The sequence below is a fragment of the Anas acuta genome, chromosome 2 (assembly GCF_963932015.1).
Source record: "Anas acuta chromosome 2, bAnaAcu1.1, whole genome shotgun sequence".
NCBI lineage: Eukaryota > Metazoa > Chordata > Aves > Anseriformes > Anatidae > Anas > Anas acuta.
This window is the reverse complement of record NC_088980.1, coordinates 19,440,769-19,460,047: the sequence shown is the minus strand read 5'-3', so window position 1 is coordinate 19,460,047 and position 19,279 is coordinate 19,440,769. Positions and strand designations below refer to the sequence as shown.

Sequence of the window (19,279 nt, the reverse complement as noted above, 5' to 3'; positions counted from 1 at the left end):
TAAAAGTAGATTTCTCGTTAAATAATTTCTTTATAGAAACCTGTATTAAGTACGAAGGATAGTCATGTGTAGAACTGCATTCAAAACTGAATTACAAAGCATTCTTTTGGTGACCTGTATTAATTGCTACCCTACGTAAGAAAAATCAAACTGAAAGGGAAATATATATCTGCAGTATTTTTTCTCAGACTTAAATACACAGAATGCAGCAAATATTTTGCATGGGAGTATGCTTACCAGGTACCTCTGAAATGTAGAAGTCAGCAAACTAAAAACCCCCAAAGCACCAGTACATAAACAAAAGGACAAATATATATATATATGTATAACTTAAATTGAATCTCTCTTTAAAAACTGGGGATTCTATACAAGACTTGGTAGTCTGCTGTAGAATGTAACCAATTGCATGACTATTAAAATTTCATTCTTCTGTAAAGTTTCATAAAATAGTTTTTAGAGCTCTTTGTAGAATCAATTATACTGCAAGAAAAATCCATTAACTGTGGTAGCTAATTACAGTATCATCTATTTAAATATAATTATAATTTACTCCTCCCTTTAATCAAGCCACTGCATTTCATATTTCAAATTATTTCAGAAATCTGATATAGTTTATATACTATAAGCTTGAATTAATGAGATCTATTCTGATCTATGGGAATAATCCACCGGTGTTTTTTATTCTAGGGGCTTTTTCTCCTCGAGCTGTCAAAGACATCCAGTTCAACGTCAGCCAGAACAATTTATTCCTATGAATATACACATGTAATTATAATGAGAGCTAAGATAAACACCTTTCTTACTCTAAACAAGTATATCTTGATTCCTTTACAAATGCTTCCTGTAATCAAGTCCATATTGTTAAAGAGGATAAGCCTTGTAGGTAAAGAAAAAGCTCCTTAAAATGGCAACAATGAAATTAACATCTAAGATTCTTGCCTAATTACAATTAATAGAACTGTGTAAACTTTTTCAAAAATTAAAAATAATCAAAAAGTAATAAAATACATCGACTTTATTTACCCTCAAATGACTTCGGTTCGTTTCCTGAAATACATAAGACTATCTCTGCATACCCTCCGAAAGAAACTTTTCTGTAGAATTTCATACACTCTGCAACGTTTACAGAGCATGAAGTATTAAACCAAGCTGCACACATGCTTAATGTTAATGCTGTATTAAACAATGCTGCATGTACGTTTTATGTTAGAATATTACAATGTTATGATTACACAGCAGTTAAAATGTGTAAGTGAAACGTACCACCATGGTGGGATTACTACAGAGTATAGCACTAAGGAGTGTTCGTGTATTTAGTATCCTTACTTATACAAGCAACTATATACCTTTCTCAAATAAGCAAGCCACATTTTAATTATAAAGCCTTGTATTAATTTTTTCAGTAGAACTATAATATTTTAAGAAAGTCTTCTGTCATCAGATAAAAATTCAGTGCTAAATACAAAAAAAAAAAAAAGAAAAAAAAAGAAGAAAGGCTTTAGAAAAATGATTACATTCAACTAGCCAACAGATCTGCCTTTCAGAACGCTTTCTGTATACACACAAACAATTAACACCTCTGACATTCACCAAGACACGGAGGAAGGGTTTAATTAGACAGAGTTTTATTGTTTCAAAATGAGTTTGTCACTCACTTATACAGGGCAGGTCCTTATTCCTGCTTTAACTGTTTCTACCCTCTGTGCAAGCACCAAAATCAATGCCAGCTTACATCACCTGAGATGAACAGGTCCAGCTGACTTCCCTGTATGAAGTGTCTGAAGCCCGTTCTTCCCAAGGTGATGTAATCCCGTGCCCCAGACCATTCACATGTCCTTTTCCAAAGGGATTCCCTGCTAAACTGCCAGAATGTGCCACCAACTAATTTGCAAGAACTGGGTCCGATTTCCCTCTCACCCCTGCAGGACTTTGAGTTACTTTAGAAATAAAAACTACCACACTGCCAAGGGGAAAAAATAAAACAAAAAAAGGAACAACAAAAAAACAAACTGACAGAAAGCCTCGTTAGAGCAGACCCAGAGAGCTGCCTCTGGAATTAGGATAAAAGTAAATCAGTAAGCCACGAGGTAGACAAAGGGTGCAGCATAGCTTTGCCCCTGTGCATGGGGATGATGGTAAACTTTGAGCCTCTTCCCCTAGGTCCAACACCTCCCACAACAAATATCCAGAGTAGGAAAATCCCCAGAAGCAACCACACTCTCCCCTTTCATTTGCCATATGGTTCCAAGAAACGCATGAGTTACCTTACAACAGAAACATTAGAGGGGGGCAGTCCCTAGCACATTTACTTAAGACTTGTTTTAAGGACGTGAGGCAACAACGCCTTACAGGATAAAGGAGAAAAGACTCCATTCACCAGCTCAACCGTGTTTACCATTAGACGGTGTAATAAATCCGATGAATAAAGGTTTCCATACAGTAAAGAGAACTTACACTGTTATTCTAAATTCTGCGTATTATTTCCAGAAAATTCTCTGAATGCTGTTTATTCAGCTATATTTATACTTAATCAGTGACAGAAGAAATATCAACTACGTATCTACACGGTGCAAGAAAAATACAACAGCTGTTGCCTACATACAAAAGAAGTTAGCGACAATGAAATCCCCATAAGCTGGAGCAATCTACCACTGCTTTGACTCCTCATTTGCAATTACTGTGTTATACTAATTAACAATATTTTCTCAAACAAGCTGAGTAAATTAGGAAGTGTCATATATACAAGGCTTAAAATATAATGCTCACAAGCTACTGCATCACAGCTCCATGAAAAAAGTCACTGTACAGCTGCAAGGTAATGCCGAGCAGTTTCATGCTAGAAATAAGTCCCACAGAGGCAGTATCACAAAGTATATGTGAACAATGTTATAAACAAATAGGTGAAAAAAATTGGGGGATAACTAACTTTTCAAGTGGTCTGCAGCCTCTTAACTAATCATTTTATTATTATTATTATTTAAAGCTTTCCTTGATTAGGACTTCACAAGGAACTTATCTGGTAAGAATGAAATAAAAAAAAATAAATACAAATTTCCAAAAGTACTTCTGTGAAGTACATTTTCATGACACTTAAAGAGAGGATTATCAAAACGTAGATTGTCTGTACTATAAAACCTGGACTCATGCCAAGATATCTAGAAAGCCAAAACCCCTTCAAGAAATGTCTTGTAAAGCCCAGCTTAAAGACTTGTAAGCTGAAAGATGATTTACTAAAACTCCAAGCTAAAAGCAGAACTTTTTCAATAGCTCTGTTGTCCAGATAATCGTTAGTTTAAATGGACAGCCTCTTAAAAAGAAGAGTCTTCCAGAAAACCACAGATTTTCAGACTTATCTCCTTCATGTACTGCTGGACCTACTCCTAGGGCAATTATCAATTATCAAAACATATAATGGTATCCACATCAAAGTTTACAATATTATAGACAACACATTTGAAAGAAAAGCTATGAAACAAGCAGCAGAAAACAATGTTACATAAGGTATACACTGGAAATAATCCCTAAATCCTGTGAAAATAAATTCTTATTGATATAGTGAGATATAACAGGCAGTTGAATCAATGGACTATATGTTCAACCACAGCTTTAATAAAACAAGCAATTATAATTAACACAACTCATAAAAAGTGAGACAATTGCTAAATGTTAAAAACTGTATTTGCTCCAAAAACCAAATAGCTTTTAAAGTTCTTTCATATTCATTTTAAGGGAGAAAAATCAGTATATTACAAAAAATACATACCAGCTTCCCCTTTAAGCCCACAATTAAACAGCTACAGAAGAATTATACAAAAATTATACAAAAATCACCCAAATACTTACAATTAAATTAAATAGGGCTTCAATTTATCACTGGCATAAACGAATAGTTTATTTAAGATTAACTCACCTCTGCCTCCTTTCTTCATCCTTTAAAATTTCATAGATAGCCACCAGCTAAAACAAAACAAACAAACAAAAAGACAAAAAAAAGAAAAAAAAAAAAAGAGAATTGAGTTTATATAAATGTAAATAGTAGTACTGTATTTACATTTGCCAGAAAATGCTCTTTGATAGTTTTCACTTTTCTCCCCACAACACTAGGAATTAAACTCATGCAAACAAACAAACAAAAAAAAAACAAACAAACAACAAACCACAGTGACATAACCATATCAGATTACACATATCAGATACACAAACAAGCAACTTCTGACAAAAGCAACTTCTGGCAAAGGGCTTTTTCCTCCTCCAATCTCTGAACAAAACATAATACTACAACAACAGTAACAAAAAAACTATGTATTATTTGTTTCATCCAAAAGATTTTATTGAAATTAAGTAGCTGATCTTTAGTCATCTGGAGTATATTTTTAAAGGCAGAACTAATGACAACAGTCTCATGGTTTCATTCTGTAAAGATTCAAAAGAAGAAAACATTCAGAAACAAAAATAGAATCTTAGAATCATAGAATGAGTTATAGGAGGCATTATTTTCATAGAATGGTAGAATTGTTTAGATTGGAAGGGACCTTAAAGATCACCTAAACCCAACCCCCCTGCCATTTAATTTTCATTAAATTATGCCCACGTATGATTTGCACTGAGAACTGATCAGAAATTTTAGTCACTGCTATTGAAAAGGATGGTTATAAGCAGTCTTCAGATAAAGAACAAAACATACATACTCTTAGGAGTAAATGTCCAAGTATTATGTTTGAATTATTTTTAATATTCAGGTAAATATTAAAGGTGACTTATGCAACAAGATAATTCAAAATCTGTGTATTTTTTAAAATTTGGCTACCATGGAAAAAATGTAATGTTCAATGTAATAATTTCAAAGACATATCCTTGTTCTTACTAAAATAATTATGAAAACTTCTGATCCTATTTTCCATAAGACTTTATTACCACACGTTGCACTTACTTGCCTAAACTGTGTTTCTGCATTTTCATCTTTATTCTTGTCTGGGTGCAAAATTAGTGAAAGCTTTCGATACGCTTTCCGAATATCTGCAGATGAAGCATCCTGAAAGATGGAAACGAAACGAAGTGTCAGAAACAAATTCCCAGACCTTTGTTAGGATGTGATGACAGTCATGCAAGTACTTAACTAAGGCGTAACATTTGACAAATCTAACCACCAAACCATGCAACCAGACTAGCCCAAACGACTGAACAATCACTCAGCCCAGTTCATCTTTCATCTTAACTTCCTTCATTACCAGACATTCATTACAAAAATACTTGCCAAAACTTTCTTGCTTAAAAATTAACCAGTGCACCTTCTGCACCACTTGAAAGTTCCAGTAAAAACCGAAAATTATTGCAGCTGCGTACCTTCACGTCACCGTTTCTGCAAATTATCATGCTCAATTTCCCAAACTCGGGACTTGCCACAAACACTTCCCTTATTAACATTTACATGAAATTCAGCACTAATAGGACTTCCATTCAACTTCAGCTTCACCGCATCTAAAGAACTGTATTTTTCTAAAGTAGCTTCAAATTACAGTTTTAAAGCTGTTTTGTGGCACTGACATCAACCTATGTATGGATGATGATAAAAAATAGCACACATTGGGAGAAAAAATAAAATTCAGAAATGAAAAATGCATCCATGAGACAATGATTTGCAACAATATGAATTAGCTGCACAATGCCCAAACTTCTGAACTAATGTCTGCCATGCAGTACATGCTGTGAAGATATCCAGAAAAGGAAGATTTCAGGAGTTGGATATATTGGGGTTACACTTGTCAAAATATCTGCAAAGCTCTAAATTTAAACAGAAGTACTTGCATTCCTTAACAAGCATGGCCAAGGCGACGTTTTAGAAATAAAGTATTCCTCTGACAACTTTGATTTCATAGTTTTAGATATGTATTGTTCCCAGTATAGTCTCTTTATCAAAATTATAGTGTCAATAGGGATTTAAACACACCCAAAGAACAGATCTGAACTAGCTGTGAGAGGAACGGGGCTGAAATAAGATAATAATTAATGCAATACTGTAATTAGTCTGTCAAGCTTTTTTATTATAAATCATTATTTTCATTTTTAAAATTTCAGTTTTATAACAAAAGGCTGGGTACCAGTTGGGCCAGGAGGGAACAACAGAGAAAGATTTGGGAGAGGGGAAGGGGAAAAGGAGAAAGTGGGAAAAGTGAATGACACCGTAAGGAAATTGGTGTTATCCCCTAATGCAACACCAAAATTTCCATAGTTTATTGTTTGTCCAAAGAAGATGCTTTGATTTCTCACACAGAAGATTTATCCTGTAAGACTGCATATTTTTTTCATTTTTAAATTTTCCAACAGCTACTCCTATGGCACACAGAAGCAAATTTGACTAAGTACCTGCTCGCTTCCATCTTGCTTACTGCAAGGGAGATATTTCAGATTAACATCGTTTGATAGGTTTATTTCTAACACTTAGTTAATGGGAAAGAAGAGACAGTTTGACTAAATATCTCTTCTAAACCCTACAAAACATGACATTCTTGAGATGCAGGCTTAGTAGAATTACATGAAATAAAAGAGAAAACACAACATAAACAAATCTTTTAAAAATGAGGGATTGAGACCATGATAACCTCAAGAAATGAGTCTCTCCAGGCTTTGTGCTTGGGATAGACCACAGCTTATTCCTTCTCTACTACACATTTAGAAGTGCTTGGCATAATTTTTGGAACACTCCCAATGAACAGTTTAAAACCTGAGAAAGCCATAGTTTTAGGAGCTGTCTGGCAGAAATCTTCCAACTATTTCAAACAACAAACTTGCAAAAAAGTTACGGTGTTTTCAGTTTTATCTGGACAATTTAAGCTTAAGTTTCATACAGGGGCAACACATTTTTTTTTGTGTAGAAGACCAGGACAAATGTTTTTCTGTTTCATACTTAATCAAAGCATGAGATCCCAGGTCAACTTTGAAAAAGAAAAAATTGCTTAAACTTATATGTTGCTTCATCTTGAGAATTTGAAACAAAAATTTACAGAAATAGGTTATTCACCTTAGTTAACAGAAATAATTGGTAAAACAACTAACAAAAAAAAAAAAAAAGGCAAAACAATCTTTCAACCCAGTCAGCCACTTCATACACAACATGGGCTTGTCCTTCATACAAAATACAGTATTTCAATGCTACTATAGCAAGTAAAAATCAAGAATAAGCTTACTGGCCACGGTTTTAGCTAAATAATCTAAGTGATCTTTATTAACATACCAGCTAATTGTAATTAAACCCCCAGAAGGTCAAAGATGGGACAATAACAACAAGAAACGATTCAATATTTGCTGTGATGTTGCTGTAAATGATTTCATCACTACCGATTCACATACATTTCCGAAATGACAGTAAGCCTGCCAGCCAACTGATTGATTCTTCACAGCACAACACAGAAAAATATCATGTGTGTTGAAAATCAAGTTCCAAACATGTTAATTAATGCTACTTGTGGGTAACGTTACACATCTAGGAAAGGTTCCAGATCCTTCACGAGCTGTCCTGAATGGCTTTAGGGGTGCAAACTGGAGGCATTTTAACAAAAACCTCTCATCACCACAGAACTTACTAGTACTGAATGGCCCAAAATAGGCTACAAGAATAATTATTTTTGAACTAATAAAGAAATATCTACCATATTTAAGCCGGCTGTTCCAAAAGACTTTCATTTATAGCTAGCTGACTGTTGGCCACCCTCAGTAAGATTTCCATGAAGGCTGAGGAGCAAAACACCAAGTTGAAGAGTCAGTGCTTTCTACAGTAACCTATTATTTTACCTACTAGGGAAAAAGTCCAAAGACTAGGGAGAAAAGGCGAGGACTCTCGTTTTGTTCGTTTTAAAGACAGAGCTCCGAAGAGAAGCTGGATGGCGTCGTTTACTTTTCAGAACTACTCACTGCAGTGGCAGCTACACTTCTGTGCCTAATTCTGCTTTCATGAGAGCCTTCCAATGTTTGTCAGTAGGAAAAAGTCAATTCTCCGTCATGCATATTTTGTGAGAAAAAAAATTAAAAAAAAGCATAATGTAAGCACTTAAATTAAAAGGCAATGCAAAATCAACTCTCTAAGCTACATCAAAAACTGCTCAGTTGCCAGCTGTGTAGCTGGAAAGAAGGCACACAGTAGACAAGTCAAGGGAGGAAAAGGTGTTTTATGCTAGAATTAGTTCTCAGAAATACCAAACAAGCCTATATGTTGTCAGGCCACAGCCTGGCCTCTTTTGTATGCAAATGTATGCAAGTATTCTTGAGGGAATTTTTTAATTACTAACACTTTATTGAACAAGTAGAGTTCTGTGTGTTTAGTTACAAGGTTTCCAAGCAGAAGTTCATCTTTTACATTTTTCAGCAAAGTCCTTTGCACTGCAAATAAGTTTTTTAACATACAAACAAGCTTACCATTTGAAGGAATCAACCATGTGACAAAGAAGTTAGCCACATACATAAGATACTCTGTTTTAATTATTTTCATTTTTTTTTCTGAAGGACAATACCTATCAGATTCCCAGGGTAGGCAAGAAAAAGAAACATTCTTCTCTCTATTTATGCCATTTATTTTTTGCAGCTTGTTTAATTCAGATGATGAAAAACGTATTACTAAATATTATTTTACTCAGCATCATTTTCGCATTACTCAGTATTGTAAAGAAAAGTTACATCATTAGACTACAACCACATCAGGAGAAACAAAGAATGGATTTTGTGTCACAAACAATAACAGACGAAAATAACGTACATTTGCTTTCTGTTTTAAAAAATTAAACTCTTGCTGAAAATCCATAAGAGCTGACAGATTTAAATCTAGTCTTGTCATCTGCCTATACAAATTCAGACCCACCCACAGAGTCCACTTCCACCTTTATAATAAACAGAAAAACTGGTGTAGAGCAGTGCAACTCTATTACTCCGTTGCCTGCTATGCCTAATGTAACTATGATTACTAATGAAGCTTCAAAAAAGCCTCATTGTGGTCCCAAGACAATTCTTGGTGAACACATAACATATCAGATATTGCCATAGGCAAACAATGATTAGGTCAAGGGGAAAAAAATAATCAATGTCTACATAGTTTTCACTTACCAACATATACAATTCAAAACCTAAATTGTTCCCCTGAGTGCAATGCAGTTATAGAACAAGACTTAGTTACTTACAATTTAGCAACTGCTTCCAACGCAGGAAATGTGCTCAATTCATCTTGGGTTTTAAATATGCCTGCCGATGTCTTCAAAGAGGTGGCGTTATCTTTATTAGCAAGGGGAAGGCACGTGGTCCAAAGGACCGGGTAGCTGACACAAGTCCCATTTCTATTCACTTGCCGCTTGTCCAATCACTTTTTAAGGGGCTAAAAGAGGATGGCATCGGTGTGTCTGTACCACTGCAGTGCTGCTGTGCAGGATTTGCCACAGGCTGTACTGCTGGAGCTGTACGGCAACCAGAAGTGATGTCTGCACACAGCCCCAGTGAGCTGCACTGCGGTGTGAAATCTTAGACCTGTCAATGACCCCAGCACAGGCAGGCCTTCACGAGCCATGAAATGTAAAAACCTTTTCACATGTTGTGTTGGAGCACGTGGGGATAGAAGAGCAACCACAGTTGCTCCAGAACCCTTCCTAGGTAATTCTCACCAAATTCATACCAAAACTGTACAATTCAATGGTTTGCATTCACTCTAAACCTTGTATCCTTTTTTTTTCTCTTTTTAATAAAGTGCAAAGAGCCCCTCAGTAAATCAAATACACACACAAAATTCCCACCATCAGTACTAACAGCCTTACATTTCACGTGTATTTTGTGCACAAACACCGCTGTTTCCCCTAACATCTTCAAGTAATTTCCCTAAAGGAAAAAAAAAATCACGCCCACACAGTCTTTCTGCACTGACAAATTGTTCAATAACACCAGGAGGAAAAGCAACGGCAAGAGGCAGCAGGCAGAGCCACGTACTCCTCTACCACCAGCACACGGCTAGGAAATAAATGAAGGCTCAGCCATACCAAAACGGACTGAGATACCACTCCCCTATGTGCTTCCCTATGCGCATTCACCACAACCCGGTCCCAATTTCAGCTCTGATGAACACATCAGGTCCACGAAGTACACCTGCATTTGCCAAGTCGATACTTGGAAATGCATCTAGGATGGAAATAGTCTTGTAGCAAATTCCAGAGGAGGGGAGGACATGCTGGCAATCCTGAAGGCCATCCCTCTCCCAGAAGACCCCACGGTGTCTACGAACCTTTATAGCTAACAGATGCTAGCTGAGTTTTGGCTTTCTTGCTGCATAACCTTTGTTCAACTCCCCCTTTATTTTTACGGAGCTTCTTCCTAAGGCACTCCTCTTTCTCAAGGACGGAGCACGAGCTTAACCCCCACTTGGTGCTTCTCTGCAGATGACAGCTCCCAGCGCGCCCAGGACGGCGCCGAGCGCTGCTCTGCCGCAGACGGAGCCATGCGCCTCTCCACATTCCCTTGATTTACACAGAATAACAGCACAGCAGGGAAATATGCAGGGACCAAAAATAATGCTAAAAAGGTGTTTTAATGCTTTTTGATGCCGCTAAGTTTTAAAGCAATTCATGAAATGAAAATGAACACAAACCAGCACAATGTATTCCTGTAGGCTTCTGGTAACTGGCACAATCCCTTGGCTGGCATGTTTGTTTACAGGGGAGTGTGTCAAATGAAAGAAGACTCTGCTTCCAGCCTCGCGTGCCAAATGAATGAAAATTCTGCTGCCTCATGCTTGAGAAACCTAAAAAAGTGTGTTCTCCTCAGCACATGTGCACAATTACACCAGCTTCAGATTTCTTGGCCGATCTGAACAACAGTATTTGTATGTATTTTGTTTTTCTGCTGAAACTATTTTAGCATTTTACCTTTTTTACTTAGATTTTCAGCAATTCATTATTTTCATATGAAAAATTAGATTGCCCAAGAGAACATCAACATGTATAGCCACATATTATGATTTAACACGAGCTGCGTATCTGAGATGCAAAGAACACTCACTCATTCTGTCACGACGATTTTAGAATTATTCCCTCAAATTCAAAACGAGGAAAAGCTATCAAACAATCACTAAGAACATAATTCAAGCCAATACAGACTAATCTAAAATCCTGCCCTACTGTTATGGTTTATTTTCATTTAGTTTTTCATTCTAGTAGTTCAAAAGGAAGGAATAAGTAGGTATCCTTTATTTATTTCACACAATTTTCCAGGAATGCTGTCATATATTTATTATTTTATGTATTGCATTTATTGCTTAGATTTTTATAAAATGTTATCTACATTTTTTAGTATAGATAGTTGTGTATACGTATTTACAAAATGTGTGTGTGTGTGTACTCCCTTACAGACTAAGAAAAGTTATTTCTCAGGGGTTCTCCTAAAAATCTGCATATTGCTTCACAGATTTCCAGTCTACAGATCTCAGGTAAATGCATCACCTAGAAGACTCCTGATCCTGCAACGTAATCCCAGGAACAAAAAATGCAACAGCCCCTGGTTCACACAGGAGGGAACACTGCTGTAACCACGGACGGCTGATGCTGCACTCAACAGCTGTGGAGCACCAGTACAAGGCAGTTTTTGGGTGTTGGATCTGACAAGTTCCAACCCTTCCTTCTATGTAATGCCCCAAGAATGCTGCCACTTCATTGGTAATATAGTTTTCTTGCTATATTTCAGCTTTAGTATGTTCCTAAGTATGTGAGGAATTAAAGGAAATCAGAATCAGCAAGGCTACGCCCATCCAAGGCTCTTATCTCCTCCTCCTCTGGCTTATCCTGTTCCCATTACATCCTGCCACCAGAACTGATGTTACAGACCCACTCTCCCACGTACCTAGCCTGTCCTTCCAAGTAACAGCTTCCCAGACCTCAATGTAAGCAGAAATTTTAGAGGGAGATTACTGATGACCACAGACTTAATTATGAAGGTGTACAAGAAAATCAAAGACCAAAGTAAGTAAAAAAAACACACACACACAAAAAAAAAAAGCTTTGGCTACTTTCTAATTACTGACTCCCATGGCACCTGAATTGTTTCTGTGACTTTTGTGACTACATCTTTAATTGACTTGTAAGCTCTAAAAGTACGTAAAACTTTTTATTTCTGAAAGGTATTTATAACCCTCTGTTCTGATGTTCCAAAACTGAGAAGAAAAAGGACATATGAGAAAACAGGATATAGGATGTATGGCTGAAAAGATTAGAAAGCCATGCAAGAAGCCAAGAGAGAACAACTATCTCTAACACAGCTGTTAAAATCTGCCCACTAGCTTATGCATCAGCACAGCATTTACATGGTGAGTAATCCCCACAGACATTTACTTTCAAAATAAATGTTAACTATTTAGTTGCAACTTCCTCAGTCCCATCAGCTGTGAAGGACACTAATTTATATGCCCCGCTACACACATCCATCAAATATGTATTTTCACACATGGATGCTAATATAAAAACTGATGTAAACAAGTTTACTTCTCCAGCAATTCTTCATGTTTATACAGTGCTTTAATTTATATTTTTAATTGTTGCTCGACTTCACAAGCATTTTAAGACCATTTAAATAAAAGCTGTTACCTAAGCTTGGAATGAATGCACAGTGAACATTTTCCTATCTTTAGTAATGCTTTTAATGCACAAAAATCTTTAAACAAATGAAAAAAACATGGGTAACATGGAACTTCTACTGCAGGTGCAAAACCAATAGGAAAGAAAAAAGAACATACCTTGAATAGTTAAAGGATCTATCTATCAAAAACGAAAAGATGTATCAAATAGGATTTTATGAGCTCTGTCTCAGGTCCAGTGATACTCAGTATTTTTACTGTCAGGTTGAGGTACAGGATCACCATTATGCTGGTAGCTACCACTAACCTCGGAAAGCCCACAGAGATGATGTTGAACAGAATTCAAATCCTACAAGATCCCAACAAACAGCACAACTGCTGCAAAGATGCATTATTTTGTAAGGGAAGGACTAATGGTCCGCATCTGGACAGAAATCATTGACTGTGCGACCACGGGATGGAAAAAAGCAGTCAGGCAGAAAGGAGGGGTGAATCCCAAGCTGAGCAAGAGGCAGTGTCACGCTGCTGCCTCTCTGTGACACCGGCGGCACGGCTGCGAGCAGCCACGCCACGCCACGCCGCAGCTGCAAGAGCTCAGCAGATTGCTGCCTCCGCTCCAGCAATGCTCCCCAAGACAGCTCTGAGCCCATCTGGAAGAAATGCAGAGGGAAGCAACAGATTGGAGTAGTAAGAGGTGTGGGAGAAACAAAAAGTGACTTGTTCAGGGAAACTGAAAGAACAGGAGTGACTTTAGCCTGAAGCAAAGGCAGATGACTGGGAACACATCACCTTCACATAGAGAGAAGGTGGCTGCAAAGAGAAATGGAGTAATTGTCCTGTCCGTATCACGGCTAAGCAGTAACAGTTAAATAACTCTCAAGAAGATTCAAGCTAAAAATGATGAAAGCTTCCAGAAGCACCATTAGCATCAGATGGGCTGACGAAGTCTCTGTTTCCAGCAGATCTTGCATGGATTTATCAGCCAGGACTCAGCCTTAATCGGTTCTGCCACAGTCGGGTATAGTGGATCACTAACAGTCCTGTGCTTCAGGATCCAAATATCCCTTTGAAGACCAATTTAGTACTTACACTGACAATATTCCAACAGGATTTATTGCAACTGTTCCGGTAGTTTAGAAGTTCCTAGCTGGAGGACAGTACTCCTGTCATGGTGATGATGGCAGCTCTGCCTGCCAAAACAGAGAGTCCATGAGATTTTCACAGAACCTAAGTGGTCCTCAGAAAGAGCAGCAAATACCAGGAGGAGACAGGAGCCCTTCTTTCCTAGGAACCTGAAGCCCAGAAGGGGCCTGCTCCGTGACCTGCACTGCTAGACATTGGGCTTATTTTTCCTGTTACAGACCAGTTAATCTGAATCATTGAGAAAATCATCCTGCAGTAGATGTTCATGAATAAGTTATCTATATTATCTGAGTTTAGAAGACTCCACCAGATTTATCAGCTTTACGCCTAGGAAGATACCATAAACAGACAGGATCAGCAAGGTTTCCTTGGGAATGTCAGAGGAAAAGAAGAAAACCGGATGAGAAAAAAAGCAGGCAGGAGTTTCAACAATGATCATAAAAACTTTAAAACGAATGAAAGTATTTCATTAATATTTGGTTTATTTCATAATATTTGGTTTATAAATATATGGTTTATAAATGCACATTTAATTCCTGCAACAAAAACACCTATTTGAGGATACGGTAGAGACGCTGTATTAAGCCATATGCAGGCATGGCAGTCATAATACCTTCATTTACGACAGCAAGAAGGAGCACCTCTCTCAAACCTCTGTATTTCTTAATGTCATATTTGTTTCCACCCTCCTTTCCCCACTATTTACCTAGTTTCTGTACCGTACTGTAATATTTCTGAGGCGGTCATTTTTCAGCAGCAATGTTATTTTTCTTAGCTTAGTGATGCCTAAAAATAGTCCTGGCCACCGAACCTGACTCCTGAGCTCTAGATGTACCTCAGCCTGCAGTCTTTTACTGGTTTCTTTGTCCTTACAGAGCCTGGAAGAAGACAGGAAGAGCTGAATGAATTCAAAAAGGTTTTCATCAATCTGCTACAAACTCTAGGTAAATCTTTAAAACCTTTCTCCAGAAAATAACATCAGCTAAATGCAACCCACAGAAAAGTGACCAGGCCATGAAGATCTCATGGATCAGGTAGTTACGTTTTCCATGAACAACATCATATTATGTTTCTCTCCTCCTCCCTTGGAAAAAAAAAAAAAAAAAAGAATTGTTTCACCATTTATTTTTGATATACGGAACAGAAAATGCCTATGGATCTTGAGATGTTAAATAAATAAATAACAGGGATTTTTCCCCATAATCAGCTAATCAAGACTGGCAAAATGCTGCAGATTTTTAATTGAAGATTTTTCATCACAAACTATACTGAAGTAACTCTGATTCCTCTGAAAGCCCTGAAGTATATTCAGAAACAGGTATTAATTTATTCAAAATGTATTTGAGTGTTTTTTGTTTTTTCCAAATGCATTGCTGTAAATAGCTAGGTTTATAAAGAACTACCAGCAGCATTTATCAAATTCCTTCCATCTTTATTTAGACCACTTTCTACTGAACTAGTTAGGATTTAGCCCTACCCACCACGTAAAGGAGTTGCATAATGATCCCTTTATACTCATTAACTACCATTTTAATGAGCTATTACTACCTCGGGACTCAGAAGACCTCAGGGAGGTTGTAACATGCCACTACCCATATAGTAATTCACTGCTGAGTTAGTACATAGCCTCCTTGAAAGAATATAGGAATGCCCTCCATCACTCTCTGTAGTACAGATGCCAGCGTCAGCAAAATTTCTGTAAGACACAACCCAGCCTAAACCCTAATAAAAAACCATCTCAGTTAAACTCCAATAAGCTTAACAGATTTCCTATTACTACGGCCCACCGCTTTGCTAAAAGTTGCCACCCTCCTAACAGGGTGAGCTGAAAGCAGGAGCACTGCCTGACTGCAGCTCACAGTTTGATGGCATACAGCAAGGCACATCTGATAAAGGGACACGGCAGAAAGCAGAGGACATCCCAAATGACCATTCACAAAAGCTGACAGGTCTTTATGGGCCATAAACTAGCCAAGGAATGTTCAAAGGAACCTGCATAAAGAAATCAAGCTTATCATTAGGAACCGTCAATTAAAACTCTCTCACACACATTGAATTTATACATCACTGAAAGCTGAAGTAAAACAAAACTAAATTATTCTTCATTAAAAAATCTTGCCCTTATTTAAAAAAACATATATATGCCATGACTTGTGATGGAACTGAACTGAAGACAGCCCTTCCCGTTTACTAGTGACTTTGTATGGAAATTGGTATTATGGTTGCTTAAAATGCCTGTTTGACATTATTTCCAGTGTGAACAAGCCAAGTACACCTGAAGAAAGATACTCACCTCTCAAAATTTATGGCAGCTGTAGGCAGACGCTGTTACACACAGTGGCATACTGTTCCCTGAATTGCCCTCTATGTTTTTTAAATCCAAGTGCTTGCACTGAACCCAAGTGAGAGGCAGAAAGTTGCACATGCCCAAGTGGGAGGCAGAAAGATCACTTTCCTGCTTTTCATAAAGCCATTCCCTGCAAGGAGTTACTGTTCTTTTCCAGTACTACCTTGGAGGCACCCCGTTCGTGCCAGGAAAGGAGGGAATTCATTCATTCAGATCCATAAACTGCAAACCTCCTGGTCTGCAAGAGGCAGAAGAGCAGAGCAAGACCTCCAGGCACTACTCACATGTGGAGGGTACAGAAGGCAGCGGGTACCAAACACGTGTATGAGCACACACGTACCTGCTCCTCTCCTCACCCAGACTTTAAGATAATTCAGTGCAAACGAGCCTTTTTTGCTGGGAAGCTAAGTAGCCTGTCAGCACTGTCACAGGACTGAGAGAGACAAAATAATAGTTCTCACCCTCTGAAGTCAAAGTAATGGAGCAAATGTACGGCCATTTTTCAGTCACTGATAGGAAAAGGCAGCATTTGGAGGGACCGTAGTTGCCTCCTCTCGTCTCTCATTCACCCATAGAGCCCCATTCTCGTCATAAGGAACGTATCTGTTTGCTCCCTCCCCGTTTTCATTTCCTCCCCATCACGAGCCCAAGCAACAAGCAGATAAGAGGCATTTTGTCCTGGCACTGGAAGGAGAGCTCCTCAATCTGGAGGCAGCAGCCGACTGCAGGAAGCAGAAAGTTGGCTGAGCAGAGCTGGTAGCAAGACAAACTGCAAAAGGAGGAAAGATCAAAATAAAGGGGAAGAGCGTGCATTTTTCTATGCCTATGGAAAAGAAGAATTAGCAGTTGAGTGAACAGCAATAAAAACTTGGCACAGGTTACATGCCATTAACTACGCTACGAGAAATCTGTTTCAGCCAACTGACCGCAGAAGATAGTGACTATTACTAATTCATTTACTTGCCTCTCAACATAGGATTACGGGATTATCAGCATTAAAGATAACAGTGAAAGTCAGCAGATAAAACTCTGATACCACGGTCTCTAGAAGAAGCACTGACAAACGTAGACTGTTTCAAAACCAAAAGCCATAGGAAAAGTTTTGTGACCACGGGACGTAAGTGAATCAAAGATAAATTACCATACAATATTTTAACATGGGTTCTTCCCCAGAAGTTATAAACAGAAAGTCAGGACTTGATGAAAGATCAACAGGCAGGCGAGAATATTTAGAAACTTTTGCCACAGGTAGAGAAGAAAGGAATAAAGCTGCAAGCCTGCAAGCTACTACGTGGAAAAAGCATTCCGTTACTGACAACCCCACAAGCACAAACCGCAGGCCAAAGCCACGTTTCCTTCTATCTCATAACCTCAGCTGTGGAATCGAATCCAAGAAATTGCATCAGCCAGATGCAATTTCTTCCTCTCGTAACTTGTTAGGGGCGGAGGAAGGCTCTTTGTCAGAACAAACAAAACAAAAACCAAATAGCGGTGGCAGAAATATTGCAAAATTATTTCTGGAAGAGTAAGTCACAGCAAGTGTCACTGGCCAAAATAAAAGAAATACTTGCTGCGGGGCAAAGAAACTGAGTAAGCAGGCAGAAACGGGACTGGAATGAGCGTTTCCTTGTCGAGCTTCCCTCTCCCAATTAGTCCCACACAAACCCCGAGCAGTCCGGCAGATGCCAGCAGTGGGAGCCGAATACCCCGTGGCAATGTCAACAAAGAGCATGCTGTTGGCAAACAGACCGAAAGGATAAAAAGTTTTGGTCGAGCTCTATTTCAGTTCACTTTTGTTATCAGGAGAAAAGTTGGTACCTTATTTTTTGGGTGTTGGTTTGGTTTGTTTTTTTAGTAAGCAGCAAGAGAAATGACTGTTTAAAAGAGTGAGATTGTTAAAAGATTGATTTCTTTAAATTCTAAACTTACAGTTTAAAAATTAAGGGGTAACAGAAACGTGACAATGATTATTCTGAACAGGTAAAGGAGATTTGGGGAGAGCTTGGTGTTTCCATGGAAAGGGACTCCAGCCTTTCCCCACTGCTCCGCCGCCCTGCCTTTATGCGTCGCACAGAGGACGGCTGCTTCCCCAGCCAGCAGCTATTCAGGATTTCTCTCCACACGTTTGTTCATGTGTGGCCTCATCCACTCGTAGCTGCATGCTATTCAAACACGCTCCCAAGACGTGGTTATTTGTTTTGAAGCCCATCACAATGGCATCAGAGTTCATCAATAACATTATTCACCTTTGTAACATCATTAAGATAAGTGTGCATACTTTCCTTTTTTTAATGCATTGCAATTTTTTTTTATATACTTTTTTTTTTAAATGCCTTGCAAAATGAGGCACAGACTAAGGTAAAATCTTCAGCCATCTCAGGTGCTAATTTTTATCTCAGATAGGATTTTGCTGAGCGCTTGGTATCAAACACCACTCCATACAGCCTGGGCACAGACTTTAATCGACTTCAGCTGCAGCTGCAAGCCCTCAGTTTTTCTGCATATCAGCCCCTAGTACCTCAAATTATGCAACCAGAATTGCAGAGCACTCAAATCAATTAGTCACCACTTGGGAAAAGTTTCATTTAAACGACTTGCCTAGCATCACATAGGAATTCTGTGGCAGAGAGAGGAACAGAATCCAATCCTCAAGGGCACTTTTCGTCTGACTAGCTTACCCATGAAACCACTTTTTTTCCCCCTGCAATCTTCTCCCCCACCCTCTACATCCCCTCAACATCTACAGGTTAAACAGTTTTTACAGACAACAGTCTCTTTCAATACATAAGCCTGAAGCTGCACTGGGGCCAGATCTCTCCCTGAGCCTGAATAAGTAAAGACCCTGTAGGATATAATGTAGTGAATTAAAAATCATCACAATGAACAAGCACAAAGAAACCAAATTAAGATTTGAGACATTCTAAAAACTGACATTGCCTAATTTTACAGCATGCATCCCCAGAAATTTGTTAGCAGCCTTCAGATGTGGTATTCTGGTACGTGAGTTCCTAAGGCTGGCGGAGGAAAAGGCAGGAACGAGTGGATTCAAAAAATAAATTGCCCAAGCAGCGCAGAGCTGCTTTATCATACTAACTTACATGCAACGGTGATTTTTTCCCCTACAAATAAGCGCAGGCTCTCTGAAGGTTCTGAAGCCCAATCTGGCTAATTAGCAGCTATTTCAAATTGCAGAGCTGAAG

General features: G+C 38.3%; 1 protein-coding gene across 1 annotated transcript in view; it reads right to left on the bottom strand.

The window, feature by feature from the left end:
• The window catches only part of DNAJC1 (DnaJ heat shock protein family (Hsp40) member C1), a 101,602-nt gene that overhangs the window by 59,414 nt on the left and 22,909 nt on the right, over positions 1 to 19,279 (bottom strand). The window contains exons 2-3 of the mRNA XM_068673779.1: positions 4,931 to 5,032; positions 3,911 to 3,957 (exon numbers count right to left, since the gene is read on the bottom strand). Of these exons, the coding sequence (XP_068529880.1) occupies positions 3,911 to 3,957; positions 4,931 to 5,032 (149 nt within the window). The remainder of the gene's footprint in view (positions 1 to 3,910; positions 3,958 to 4,930; positions 5,033 to 19,279) is intronic.